Raw genomic sequence first — 12,476 nt, 5'->3', positions numbered from 1 at the left:
CTACTTTGTATACTTATCAGGACTAAAAATAAATATTCAAAAAACAAAAATGATATAGATTGGTAGTAAATTTTTTTTCAAAAGATGTATATCATCATTCTTGGTGGAAGTTAGACTGGAATAGCACAACTTTTGATCTTAAAGGGATTAAGTTTTCTGTAGATTTAAAAGATATGATTAATCTTAATCATACATCAAAGTAAAGTGAAATTAAAAAGGTATTGAATCAATGGAAGCTAAGAAAATTAACCCCCCATTGGTAGGTTAACTGTAATTAAGACATTGATAATCCCTAAATTAAATTACTGGATAATTACTTTACCTAATCCAACATTAGAAATTATAAAAGCATTTGAGAATGAAATTTAAATTTTTCTTTGGGGAAGTAAAGTCCATAAAATGAAAAGAAATACTATAACTCAAGACTACAGAGATGGTGGCCTTAGAATGGTTGATTATTCATAGTTTATAATAGCATTAAAATCAAGTTTGATAAGGAGATTAATGCACTCTGATTCTAAGAGGGTAGACGATTTTGGGTAGAAGTCCTTAGAAGAAGTTGGCTTAAAATATACTTTGCAGAGCAACATAAAAATAAAAATATATTCCAAGAAAACATATGGTATAATCAAAAAATAATCATGGGTAGGTCTTCTGTCTTTCTCAAAAGCTATTTCAATGCTGGTTTTGTTTTCATAAGTGACTTGTTTAACTAAGATAATAATTTTTAGCGTATTATTTATGACTACGCTTCCACCATTTTATGAAACGCAAATAACGCCCGACTCAATTTTGGCGTCAGCCACGGAAGAACACCTTAGTCATATGTCTGGTCTTAAATTTACTACTTTTGATGGAACGGGCCAAGGCTCGTTTTAGTATTTTAGTATTTTAAACATTATTTATCGACCCCGAGGGTGAAAAAAACCGAAATTTTATGTCCATCTACAGGACACCCCAATCCATCTTTAAAATTTGGTTAGACTACAGTATAAAATGCAGGATGAGTTCTGGGAATCAGGACTTATTTGTTTAAAAAAGACATCGTTTTTAACCCTCGATTTGCTCCTTGGTTAAATCTAAAACCTTATCTTGTTCCCCAAACGAAGTTGGGAAACATATTGTTTTTACTTTGTTTCTTCTTCTTATTATTTTTCATCTTCCTGGGTACTTATTTGTCCGTTAATGATCTTCTAAACTACTTGTCCAATTGAGGTAAAACCTTTTTAAGTCTTTAAATCTTTCTTGTTTGTTATCAAACTCCTTTGAAATTTTGAACATAGTCATACATTACAAAGATATTAGTATAATATACAAGAATTATCATGAAAGCACGTGCATGAACGTGTGCTGCAATTCGATTAGCTGAAATTTTTAATGCCTATAACTTACTTGGTTCTCCACAAAAACAGGATGAAACTTAGAATATGAATAGGTATAATGGATTCCCACAAAATTAAAAACAAAGACGTGCATGCACGTGTGCATGCGCAAAAGGAATATTATACTTAAAAATGGTAACATTTATATTATATTTTTTTAATTCTCAGTATGTAAAGATATGTAAATCGTTTAACAAACATGCCATGATCATCTTGCATACTAGTATGTCAATTAACCTTTTGCATGCGCGCACATGCAAAACGTTAAGTGACATACATTTGGTATCATTGTAACATTTTTATTTTCTTAAATGAAATCCTTCGACACTGAGCAAAGAGACTTACAGGAATAAGGCACGAAAAGATATTTGGTGAGCGTTTGGGGAACATCTGTAACGGTTCCCGTTACAATTAGCACTAGTTGAACATTGCCAGTGTAAAAATGTATGCTCGCAATTTCTTTCGAGAGCACTAGAATAATCAAAATGTTACACTGAAATCTTATTTTGTTAACTCCTGGAGAAGAGTGTACTAGAGAAAAATATCCTCAAGTTCTAAAACATAAGCAAAAAGAAATTTGATTTTAACTTATTAGATCCTAATTCTAATGCAAAGAAACTCCATTAGTGAGTGTGTGTTACTGTTATGCACATGATACAATACCTCCTGGTTGTAGTCTTCATTTCTGTATAAGATGAAAGTTCCTCTTTCGAAGCAGTCATAATACCTACAAAAAATAATTTAACTCATTTGCAAATCTATAGATTTTACATAATGGAATGGCGAAAAAAAAGAGTCCTTAATTTAAAAGCATCGGATAAATGGCGTTTTAAATGATATGAAAGTAATATTCATCCTTGGACAGGGACTTCTTATAACCACAAATTACTTAAAAGGTATAAATATACTATTATGAGTTATTTCAAATAATTTTTTTTTATTTGATTGTCTGTGTAACTAACAAATGTGGCGATAATTTATTCACCTGAATAATGGTTTAACGTATTCATAATTCAATATGCAAGAGTATCAATGTATAGAAACGGATTCATCTGATTCCATTTTCATCAAAAAGATATTTTACATATTCATTACCACTTTTGATCCAATTATTAAAATAAATGATTTTACCTTTATATTTCAAATGCTTTTTAAACCATAAATTTATACACAAGAGTTGGTTCGATGTGCTTAATTCAGTTTGTGCTTAACACTTTCTACCTGTTCAGATTTTTTAATACCTCTCTAGATTATTTTAAACACTAGCCGTGTATATGAGTTTTGATAAAATTAATGAATTTATTATCTGACATTTTCTAAAAATAGTAAGTTTCCTTTTCTCCAGGGGTCTAGTAATTTTTTCAAATTATTTAAGTCTACCAAGTCATTTTTTTCATTACATGCATATTTGCCTTTACGTTTGTTTTGAATACTTTTAACATTCCACAGAGCCAAAATGAATTTCAACTATCTTATATATATTGGATTCAAAACCTCATAAGAATCCTTACAAACAAAGATACATTGCAGGTTCCAGTAAATGTTCAACCAAGCCTCTTTCGTTATTCATCACTAAGATATTGACCGTAGTAGAGGAAAAACTTCAAGAGTACTGTACAACTATATATTCAAGAAGTGGTGTGAATCAGATGTGGATACTAAAAAGTTCTAAATAACTTTTGGACAATTTGAAATCACAGGACTTTACAATAATCAACAGCTTAAAAACTTACGACTTTTCAAATTTATCCACAACAATTCCCCACAACAAATTAAAATCCAGGTTTTTGATATCATTGACAGCTGCTTCTTCACTAAAAATGGAACTCGTAAATTTACTTACCTCGTCATTGGTCATTTGCAAAATTATTTTGTTAAAACAGATTCTGATTGCACACATAAGTACTCTGAAGTTGATTGACATCAAGAAGATGCTTTAGTTTCTGATTGACAATATCTATGTGGTTTTTGGAGACCAGGTATTCCAACAATCTATTGGAATTCCCATGGGTACAAACTGCGCTACGTTATTAGCAGACTTATTTTTATATTCATATGAAGCAGAATTTATGCAAAATCATATACGTGAAAAGAAGAAAACAAGAAAACACTTGCTGTGGCCTTCAACTCGACATTTAGATATATCGACGACGTATTGTCAATTAATAATGGCAATTTCCATTCCTACGTCGATACGATATATCATGGTGAGCTTGAAATAAAAGATACCAGAGAGTCCGACACATCTGTTTCATACTTGGATATTTTACTTGAAAAAGACACTAATGGTAATCTAACAACCAAGCTATATGATAAACGTGATGACTTTAACTTTTTTATCGTCAACTTCCCTTAATTATGCAGCAATATACCTTCATCACCTGCACACGTAGTATATATATATCTCAGTTTATTCGATACGCAAGAGCATGCTCTATGTTTGAACAATTTCTATAATGAGGTTAATTATTGACAAGCAAGTTGATGAATCAAGAATATTAGCAGCCTCGTTTAAAGTCATCATTTCGTAAGTTCTATGGTCGATACAATGACCTTTTCAGCAAATACAATTTATCATGAAGTCAAATGCTGACCGACGTTTTTTCATTCCAATTCTTAATCCATTATCTATACTATACACTGAATTGAACATAGATTTTTTTTCGTTATTTCCTGATCATGACAAGGAGCACAAGCCGTTGTGACCGGTCGACAGGGGATACTTACTCCTCCATGCCACCTGATCCCACCTCTGATGTTTCAGAGGTCCGTGTTTGCTAGCTCCTATTTTGTATTGTTTAATGGACTTTTGGATTGAATACTGTTCTTTAACTCCATATCTTCATCAATCTATCATTGGCACCGATGAATCGACCTTTAAGGTATCCTGTTTGATTTTTGTTTATCAGATAATCTTTAGTACGTTTTTCCGCAAACACGAAAACTATAATATTTTTTAATCGGTATTAGTAAGACTAATAAGTCGTTAATTTTCAAGGTTATCGAAAACATCTTTTTATGCATAAGAGAAAGCACAGAGCATTTTTGTGTTTGTGATAGTTTACCTTTTCCAACTGATTCTACTAAATCATTATAAAATTACCTATTAACTTGTTTCCAAAACATTTTGTAAAATTCTGCTGGTACATATACACCACCGATTTCAGGAGATTTATTTTGGTTCATTCGATATACTGCTTTCTTTGCATTCTTTTAGAGACGGAAATTGATCACTGTTAATTTATCTTGTCCTCTTTTGTATTTTTGTTAACGATGTCAATATTAATTAAATAGTTATCAATGTCATTGTGTATAATATCTACACTCGATAACAGATTTTAAAAAAATAAACAAAGCTGATTTAATATGTTGTCAGTTTCATTGTAGATCTGGTCTTAATGGAGAGTTCTGGATCACCCATCCCTCATATAAAAAAATAGAAGGCATCCCTCAGGTCATCTCTCACATGGAAAGTTATTTAAGAAATAAACAACGTTATTCAGTGAACATGGCGTTATGAATAGCAATTGCTGGCATATTCCATGATGCGCGCTAGCGCATCATGGAAAATATGCCAGCAGAGCTATTGCGATTCATAATGTCATGTTCACTGAATAATCGTTGTTTATTACTTATATTTGCATTCTTTGATTTATTCAAAAAATATCAGAGGAAATCCTGACTTACATATAAGGACGCGGCTTCTTGTCTTCAGTAATGAAAAAACATACGGCTTTAAAATCAGTACACCTGATCAATGATACTTTTATCTGATAAATCACAAACAATTATAAAATATTTTCCTCTCAAACACAGTTATCTGGATACAAGCAGTGCCGTAAACACATTCTCTTAATTTTTGTTTTGATGCAGTCGTGACGTCATCGATCAACGTTATTGAAACCCTTCTAACAAAAATCAACGATTTAACACTATGATGAAAAATGATAATGCTTTTATAATGATTATTAATCCAGAATGCTTTTTCTATTTTTTTTAAGTTCTTCTATTTATTTTTAATAGCTGAAATTATTCTTGAAGTCGATATACTAGTTATACTGGTTTTCTGAATGTTATTACCCAAATGTGAAGAGTTATCGTTCTTTGAACAAATATACATGATGCAAAAATTAAAAATAGGGCAGTTTTCTACAATTTTTAAAAAGTTTTATTATACAATTAAATACATTGACCAAAATTAAATTTTTAAAGTTATAAATCAGCAATTTTAATTATTCTGAATTTCAATTTTCTGAAAGAAATTATTAAAAATATTTATTTTGATGAAAAGTTTCATATATATACTCCTATAACATTGTAGCTACGAGGTCCTACGGAAATTTGATAAAGCAATTGCTCTCAAACAGAAGCAAATATAAAATAGGTTTGACCGCTATTAAACAATGGCTTATAGACATTGATGCCTAGTCTTCAACGTCATTCAAGATTAATAGGGTTATTTTCCAGGGCATCGACTCCCTTTGGGATGTAGATTTAGCCAACGTTTCCGGACTTTCAGACGACAACATTGATATAAAGTATTTACTCATCGCCATTGATGTATTCTCAAGATATGCTTGGGTTAGAACTTTAAAAAACAAACGCCATGGCAGTTTCATAGATGCTATAAATGACATTTTCAAAACGTCCCGTAAACCCAAAGAACTAAAAACAGACAAAGAAAGTGAATTCAGAAATCGAGGGGTCAAAGATTTTTTCAGAAGACAATGTTGATCATTACGTCACACAGAATGTCACTCATGCAAAATTACGCTGAGCGATTTATTCAGACTCTCAAAGTCATGATGTATCGATATTTCAACCATAATAGAACACAAGATTTACAGACGTTCTAAAAGAGATATAAAAAAACAAATGAAGCGGTGACCTGGAAGAAATTATATGTATATGTCTTAAAACGCGCGTTTACAAAAAGAAAGCGCACAAACCACGTAAGCGTTTTGAATTTAAAATGGGAGATTATGTAAGAATATCAATCACCAAGCACATTTACCAGAGGGATTTTGAACAGAAATGGACGAAGATTTTATAATATACAGGAGATCTTACGTCAAGGGAAACCAGTGTACAAAATTAAAGATTATGACAATGACCCCATCGAGGGAACCTTTTATGAATTTAAGCTTCAAAGAGTCAACAAATCCAGAGATGACTTGTGGAAGATTGAGAAAATCTTAAAAGGGCGTCAACGAAGGGGAAAGGTAAAAGTCTGAGTAAAATGGCAAGGATATCCACAGAAGTTTAATTCCTGGGAAGAAGAACTTGAACCACAGGATATATAAGAAATCTATTTAACAACTTACCGTCATTTCCTACCAAGCAGTTATGAAGTCAACATCAAGCTCAAAATGCCAGAGGGAATTTTCACGCTCTGATAATCTGAGGAGACATGAGAACTGCTCATTGTGGCAGTGAACCATATCCTCAAATCACAGAACCGTATCCTCCTCCCCATTTCACTCCTCCGCCTTCGCCTCCTCCTCCTCATTTCACCCCTTCTCCTCTTCCTCATTTCACTCCTCCTCCTCTCTCCGGAATGGATGAGTTATCAGAAGGCATGGAGGATAAGTTTCAGTTCATGCATCCCTTTACCATGATCGTTGCGGGACCAACATTGGCGGGAAAATCTACATGGATCAAAAACTTACTAGTATTTAATTAACAGCTTATTAGCCCTGCACCTGAAAGAATCGTGTGGATTTATAAGCGATGGCAACCCCTTTATGATGAGCTTAAGTACTGGATGCCAAGTATTTTATTAAAAGTAATCCAAGGCATTACAGAAGACATCAAAACAGACAAGTTTATTAACTGGTGTGAGAGAACGCTGTTGGTTTTTGATGACATGATGAAGGATGCCACCCAGGATAAGCAAATTTGTGAACTATTTACGAAAGGTTGTTCACCATTGTAACCTGAGTGTGATCTGCATTATGCAGAATCTTTTTAATAAAGGAAAGGAAAATCGAACCGTGTGTTTAAACACCAATACATAGTTCTGTTTAAAAATCTTGGAGATAGACAACAGATTGCAACCCTGGCACGACAAATGTATCCTGGAAATTCCAGTAAAGTTTTGGTCACCTATGAAAAAGCAGTTTCCGTTCCTTACGGTTCACTGATTTTGGACTTGAAACAAACTACCCCAGAATCGAGGAGATGTCAGACAGACATATTCAAACCCTATACAAGGATGACAGACGACTCAAACTGTCAGTTGTCAGCAGATCAACAGGGTGATAGGACGTCTGTCAAAAGCGCTTCCCATCAATCAAAATTTATTCAGTATCCGAGAGAAGAAATGGCTTACCAACAAAAACCAAATACTCAGGAGTATTATTATCCTCCTTCAGAAACCTGGGCTTCACCGCTAGACTCGAGAAATACACAGACAACAGAAATCGAGGGGCGATATCCATCCTGTCGGAATGCGATGCTATGTTTGCCAGCTCGTATGATTTACAACGACAAACTAAAACTGGTTGTCAAATGGAAAAAGAAGAATATGATGCAAAGTCAGAGGTCAGTGACGAGGATGATGACAGTGCATTATATCTCTAACATCCTCTCGAGGTCCCTGCTTGGTGAGTTGTGTATTTTCCTCCATAAGTTGTTTCAATTTTCTGTCTTCATCATGAGGAAGAAGATGACATGAAAACTGATGATGAATCAGAGGATGAAAATGATGAATGAAATGGCTATAAATATATATGTAAGATCCCTAAGTATTTATTTTGCTGCAGCGGATCGAAGAGAAAACATGTCTTGGGAAAACTATTTACATGAAATTTATTTCATTCCAATTAATGCTGGAAGTTTCCTGGGACCAGACAACTTATTTCGGTATGTGAGAAAAGACGGCAAATATTTAATTAGCAAATACAAAATCAGGAAATGGTTGCAAAAACAAGAGGCTTACAGCTTACAAAGACCACTACGGAGACGTTTTCACAATAAGAAACAAAATAATGGTGACGGGTATTGATGACCAATGGACAGCAGATCGCATGGATATGGCCAAATTTGCTATGTACATTGATGGATTCATGTATATACTGGTCGTGATTGACGTATTATCAAAGTATTTGTGGATGCGCCCTTTGGCAAACAAAAAGGGGATTACCGTAGCCATTGCTTTAGAGGATATTTTCAAGGAAGGTAGAGTACCTAAAAGAAAACGAACAGATAAAGGACAGGAATTTCGAGCGAAGGAAGTTCAGAGACTCTTCAAAGATCATAATGTTCAACATCTTTATGCTCAGAATGAAACCAAAGCTGCTATTGCCGAGCGGGTCATCAAGACTATGAAGACGAGGATATATCGTTTCATGACTTACCAAAAGTCGTATGCATATGTTGAAAAACTTCAAACTTTTGTCAAAAGCTACAATAACACATATCACAGAACTATCGGTATGGCTCCTAAAATTGTCAACAGTAGTGTAACGTGTCGGACCTGAGTGGTCAGTAGGCCCGTGCTCGGATTACCGAGTTTTACTGGGGGTATGATTAATGCAATATATACAGATAATGTGACACTTGCCTAGTGTCTTTAAATCAAGTGACCTAACTGCCTTTATGCTATATATATATATATATACAATAATACTGGCACCTGCCTGGTGCCTTGTGACAGTTGCCTGAATGAACAACTAACTAGACAAGTCAACAGACACCTGCCTGGTGTCTCCTGACTATAGCCCTTATCTGATGACACCTGCCTGATGTCAATTGCTAACCAAGTTGTCTATGAACCAGCCAAGTGGCTTTAACACACTTACACAATACACAACTATACTGGCAACAAAGTATCCTATGTATTCAATAACAATCAACTCAGAGACTTCAGCGACTTTGCAGCAATTACTATTCGTCAAATTGCACACGCTAAGTAGTAAACTTTCCAAATAGCATCCGCCAAGTTGCGTACTTAACAGTAGACACAAGCCAGATGGCTGTACTGCCCCCTTGTATCTCAACTTTATCAATGATCATAAGTTATCAGATATCATATTGATAAAATACAAAAGACTACCTTTTTTTAGCAACACTATTATTATTTTCTAACAGAACATCATTTATCAATAATACCTGTATAATTCTTTTGTCAATTGACCAATTAATTACAATATTTACATTGATTATCTATATAATATAAACAAGTAACGGGAGGTAGCTCCTCCAACCATTTCAGTAGAAATGAAACAGCTGTTTGGTGGAAAATGTATTGGCCAAAGGATAACATGGTTATTAAAAAGACGAAGACTGTAAGAAAACCTTTCAGATTTAAAATAGGGGATCACGTTCGACTTACCCATCTCAGGAATCCATTTTCCCGTGAATATAATGAGAGGTGGTTTCTCAGAGGATATTACGTGGTGGTTTACCTGTCTACAGAGTAGATTGATTGATTGATTGTTATATTGTTTAACGTCCCTCTCGAGAATTTTTCACTCATATGGAGACTTCACCGTATGCCGGTGAAGGGCTTCAAATTTTGACCTTTACTCGGCACTGTCAAATGACAGAATTATAATTTATCTGAATAATCAAAATGGTCGAATTTCAATTAATTAAGGAATGAAGCTTAATTCAACTTATATTATACGATATAACATAACTTGGGGCAGTTTACGCTTTATAAACCGCGAAGCGGTTTATAAAAAAACGTTAACTGTCCCAAGTTTTGTTATATCGTATAATATAAGTTGAACTAAGCTTCATTCCTTATAATTTAATTTCAGTGCAAACAATTAATGAGATAATTTTCTCCCCAGCATAAGGCTTCACAATGATTAAATTTTAAAAGTAACGTCAAGCGGAATAATACGTTTTTTGACGTAACTCATTGTGACGTAGGCAAGTTATGTTATCCAAAATGGATAAAATCTTTTTATCCAATGAAATGGCGTGTTACAAGTAAAATTAAATTATATCAATTTAAGTAATTTGTTCATTGAATGACGTCATAAGTAGCCTCACACCCTGGGAGGCTACCAGAGGCCTGTTCAGCAGGGCGAACGTTCGCGAGCGCTCGCCAAAATTACTATTGGAGGTATAAGGAATTTTGGCAAGCGAGCGCGAACGCTCGCTCTACTGAACAGGCCTCAGCAGGCTACTCCATAGTAACTCTATGGGAAGCTACTGGTCCAGAAAGGGTACTTTTCCCCTACTCTAAAATATAAGTTATTTCGAGACAGTTTAATGTTCACGAATAAATTCTTTTCAATCTTTCTAATTAAACCAATCAAAATATGAATTTCAAAATTCTTCGATTTAATTTTTCATAGCTATTGGAGGCTTATACATTTTCAGATGTTTTGTTATAAATTTATATTTTTCAATTTTTTAAACCGCTCCCTAAGAAAAGTCTGCCTTTAAATGTCTGAAGTCCTAAGTCCGCTGTTCGCTGTACGCTATTTCGCAAATGTCCAATAAGATCACTACATCGGTTCGAAGATGTGCACAAGTCACCCTGAATTCCATTTATTTGAATATGCATCACAAAATGGAAATAAACTCCATAAAAACTCAAAAGTAAACACAGTGTCACCACTCCTTACAATCTAGTACATCAAACCACTTAGTCCATGCTGATCAAATTTGGGTCTGGGAAAATATCACAAGTGGAAAGAGAAGTTATTTGGTATTTGTGCGGCTGAAGGGGGGTGGGTAACTAAAGTATAATTATAACTCCTTAATTTAAAGTACATAACTGAAAATTGTCTATATAGTCTGCGGTTGTTTTGCATCACAAAACTCTTATGTCAATTATAACTGATTATTTTAGTACTAATCTCAAATCTAAACCAAGTAGTTTGATATACGGTAATTATTTTCAACACTAAAAAGCATTAAACCTGAATTCAAAATTTTATGTATATATACATCTGTACGTTCTTTAACACACACGCGGAGAGAGATCATACCCATTTATACTGACATTTAGGCATTTGTTTATTTTAAGGGGGGAGAAATAACTGACATGACTGTTTCCTAAATATTCTTGGAAGACAGACATTTCTGCAAAATCCATTTTTTAGATTTTTTATTGTCTCACTCCGACCACAAAGTATGTACATTTTGAGGAATGTGACTGTTTTATAATTATGTAGTTACAGGAAGTCTTTCGAAGTATCCCTAACAGTCTAGCTTTTTTTATATATATATAATTAAGAAGAATTTCTGTAGGAATATTCGGGAGATAAGTTTAAAAACTAGGATGGGATACTTGAAACTTGGTTCAATACGCATAATTCATATTTACTCATTAATGAACTCTCTCTCTCTCTCTCTCTCTCTCTCTGTAACAACAGCGCAATAATTAGGAATAAAATCCTACGCACTTTTTGCTGTACCATTTATTATCAAGGTTTTTTCAGGCGGGGATGTCGAAACTTGTTCAAAAATTGAAATAATAATAATTTACTTTTGACAAGAAAATAAACCTATCTAAACTCCGAAAGTGAAAGGAACATAAACATATAAACGTGAAATCTACATCATAGGAATTGGAACAGCGTGAACTTTCTCAAATACTTTCTCAGGTATGGATCTGGACAAAAATTATTTAGACAAGAAGAATAAGTTTAAAAGCTAATTTTAGTAAGAATGTGGATTTCTCTTTGGCAATTTTCTTTCCATTCCTATATGCTATGACTATTTTTAATTATTAATATTTTACGTCAAGAAATATTATTCACATTCAATTACAAGGGCGGATCCAGCCAGTTTTGAAAAGTGTGTGTGTGGGGGGGGGGGGGTTCCACGACGGTGCCCCAGCACTCATGCATACAATCAAACCACGGCCACTTCAAGTCCTTAGCTTCATTTATGAGGAGAGAGACCTCCAAAAGCAGTTTGCAAGCAAAAAAGAAATAAAACAAAACATAAATCAACAAATAAAGAAAAATTATTAAAAAAATCCTATTCACCACACTATAAAATCTTCTTTTTTTGGGGGGGGATAGATCGAGGGGACTGTGCTTCCTTTAACTTTTCTGTTCGGTACATTACTTTAAAATGCTTGAATCTGCGTATTTTCCGGCAATAAAAATGTGGAGGGAGCTTCCA

At 33.9% G+C, this 12,476-nt stretch overlaps 1 protein-coding gene across 2 annotated transcripts in view; it reads right to left on the bottom strand.

Moving 5' to 3' along the window:
• Nucleotides 1-12,476, bottom strand: part of LOC134263057 (uncharacterized) — a 111,559-nt gene that overhangs the window by 53,121 nt on the left and 45,962 nt on the right. For both annotated transcript variants that reach the window (XM_062745361.1, XM_062745362.1), the window contains exon 3: nt 2,046-2,109. In XM_062745361.1, coding sequence (XP_062601345.1) covers nt 2,046-2,109 — 64 coding nt within the window. The remainder of the gene's footprint in view (nt 1-2,045; nt 2,110-12,476) is intronic.

The sequence above is a fragment of the Saccostrea cucullata genome, unplaced genomic scaffold (genome assembly GCF_032062105.1).
Source record: "Saccostrea cucullata isolate Sc308-1 unplaced genomic scaffold, CSIRO_AGI_Scuc_v1 ctg1666, whole genome shotgun sequence".
NCBI classification, from domain to species: domain Eukaryota; kingdom Metazoa; phylum Mollusca; class Bivalvia; order Ostreida; family Ostreidae; genus Saccostrea; species Saccostrea cuccullata.
This window is presented reverse-complemented; position numbering and strand designations above follow the sequence as displayed.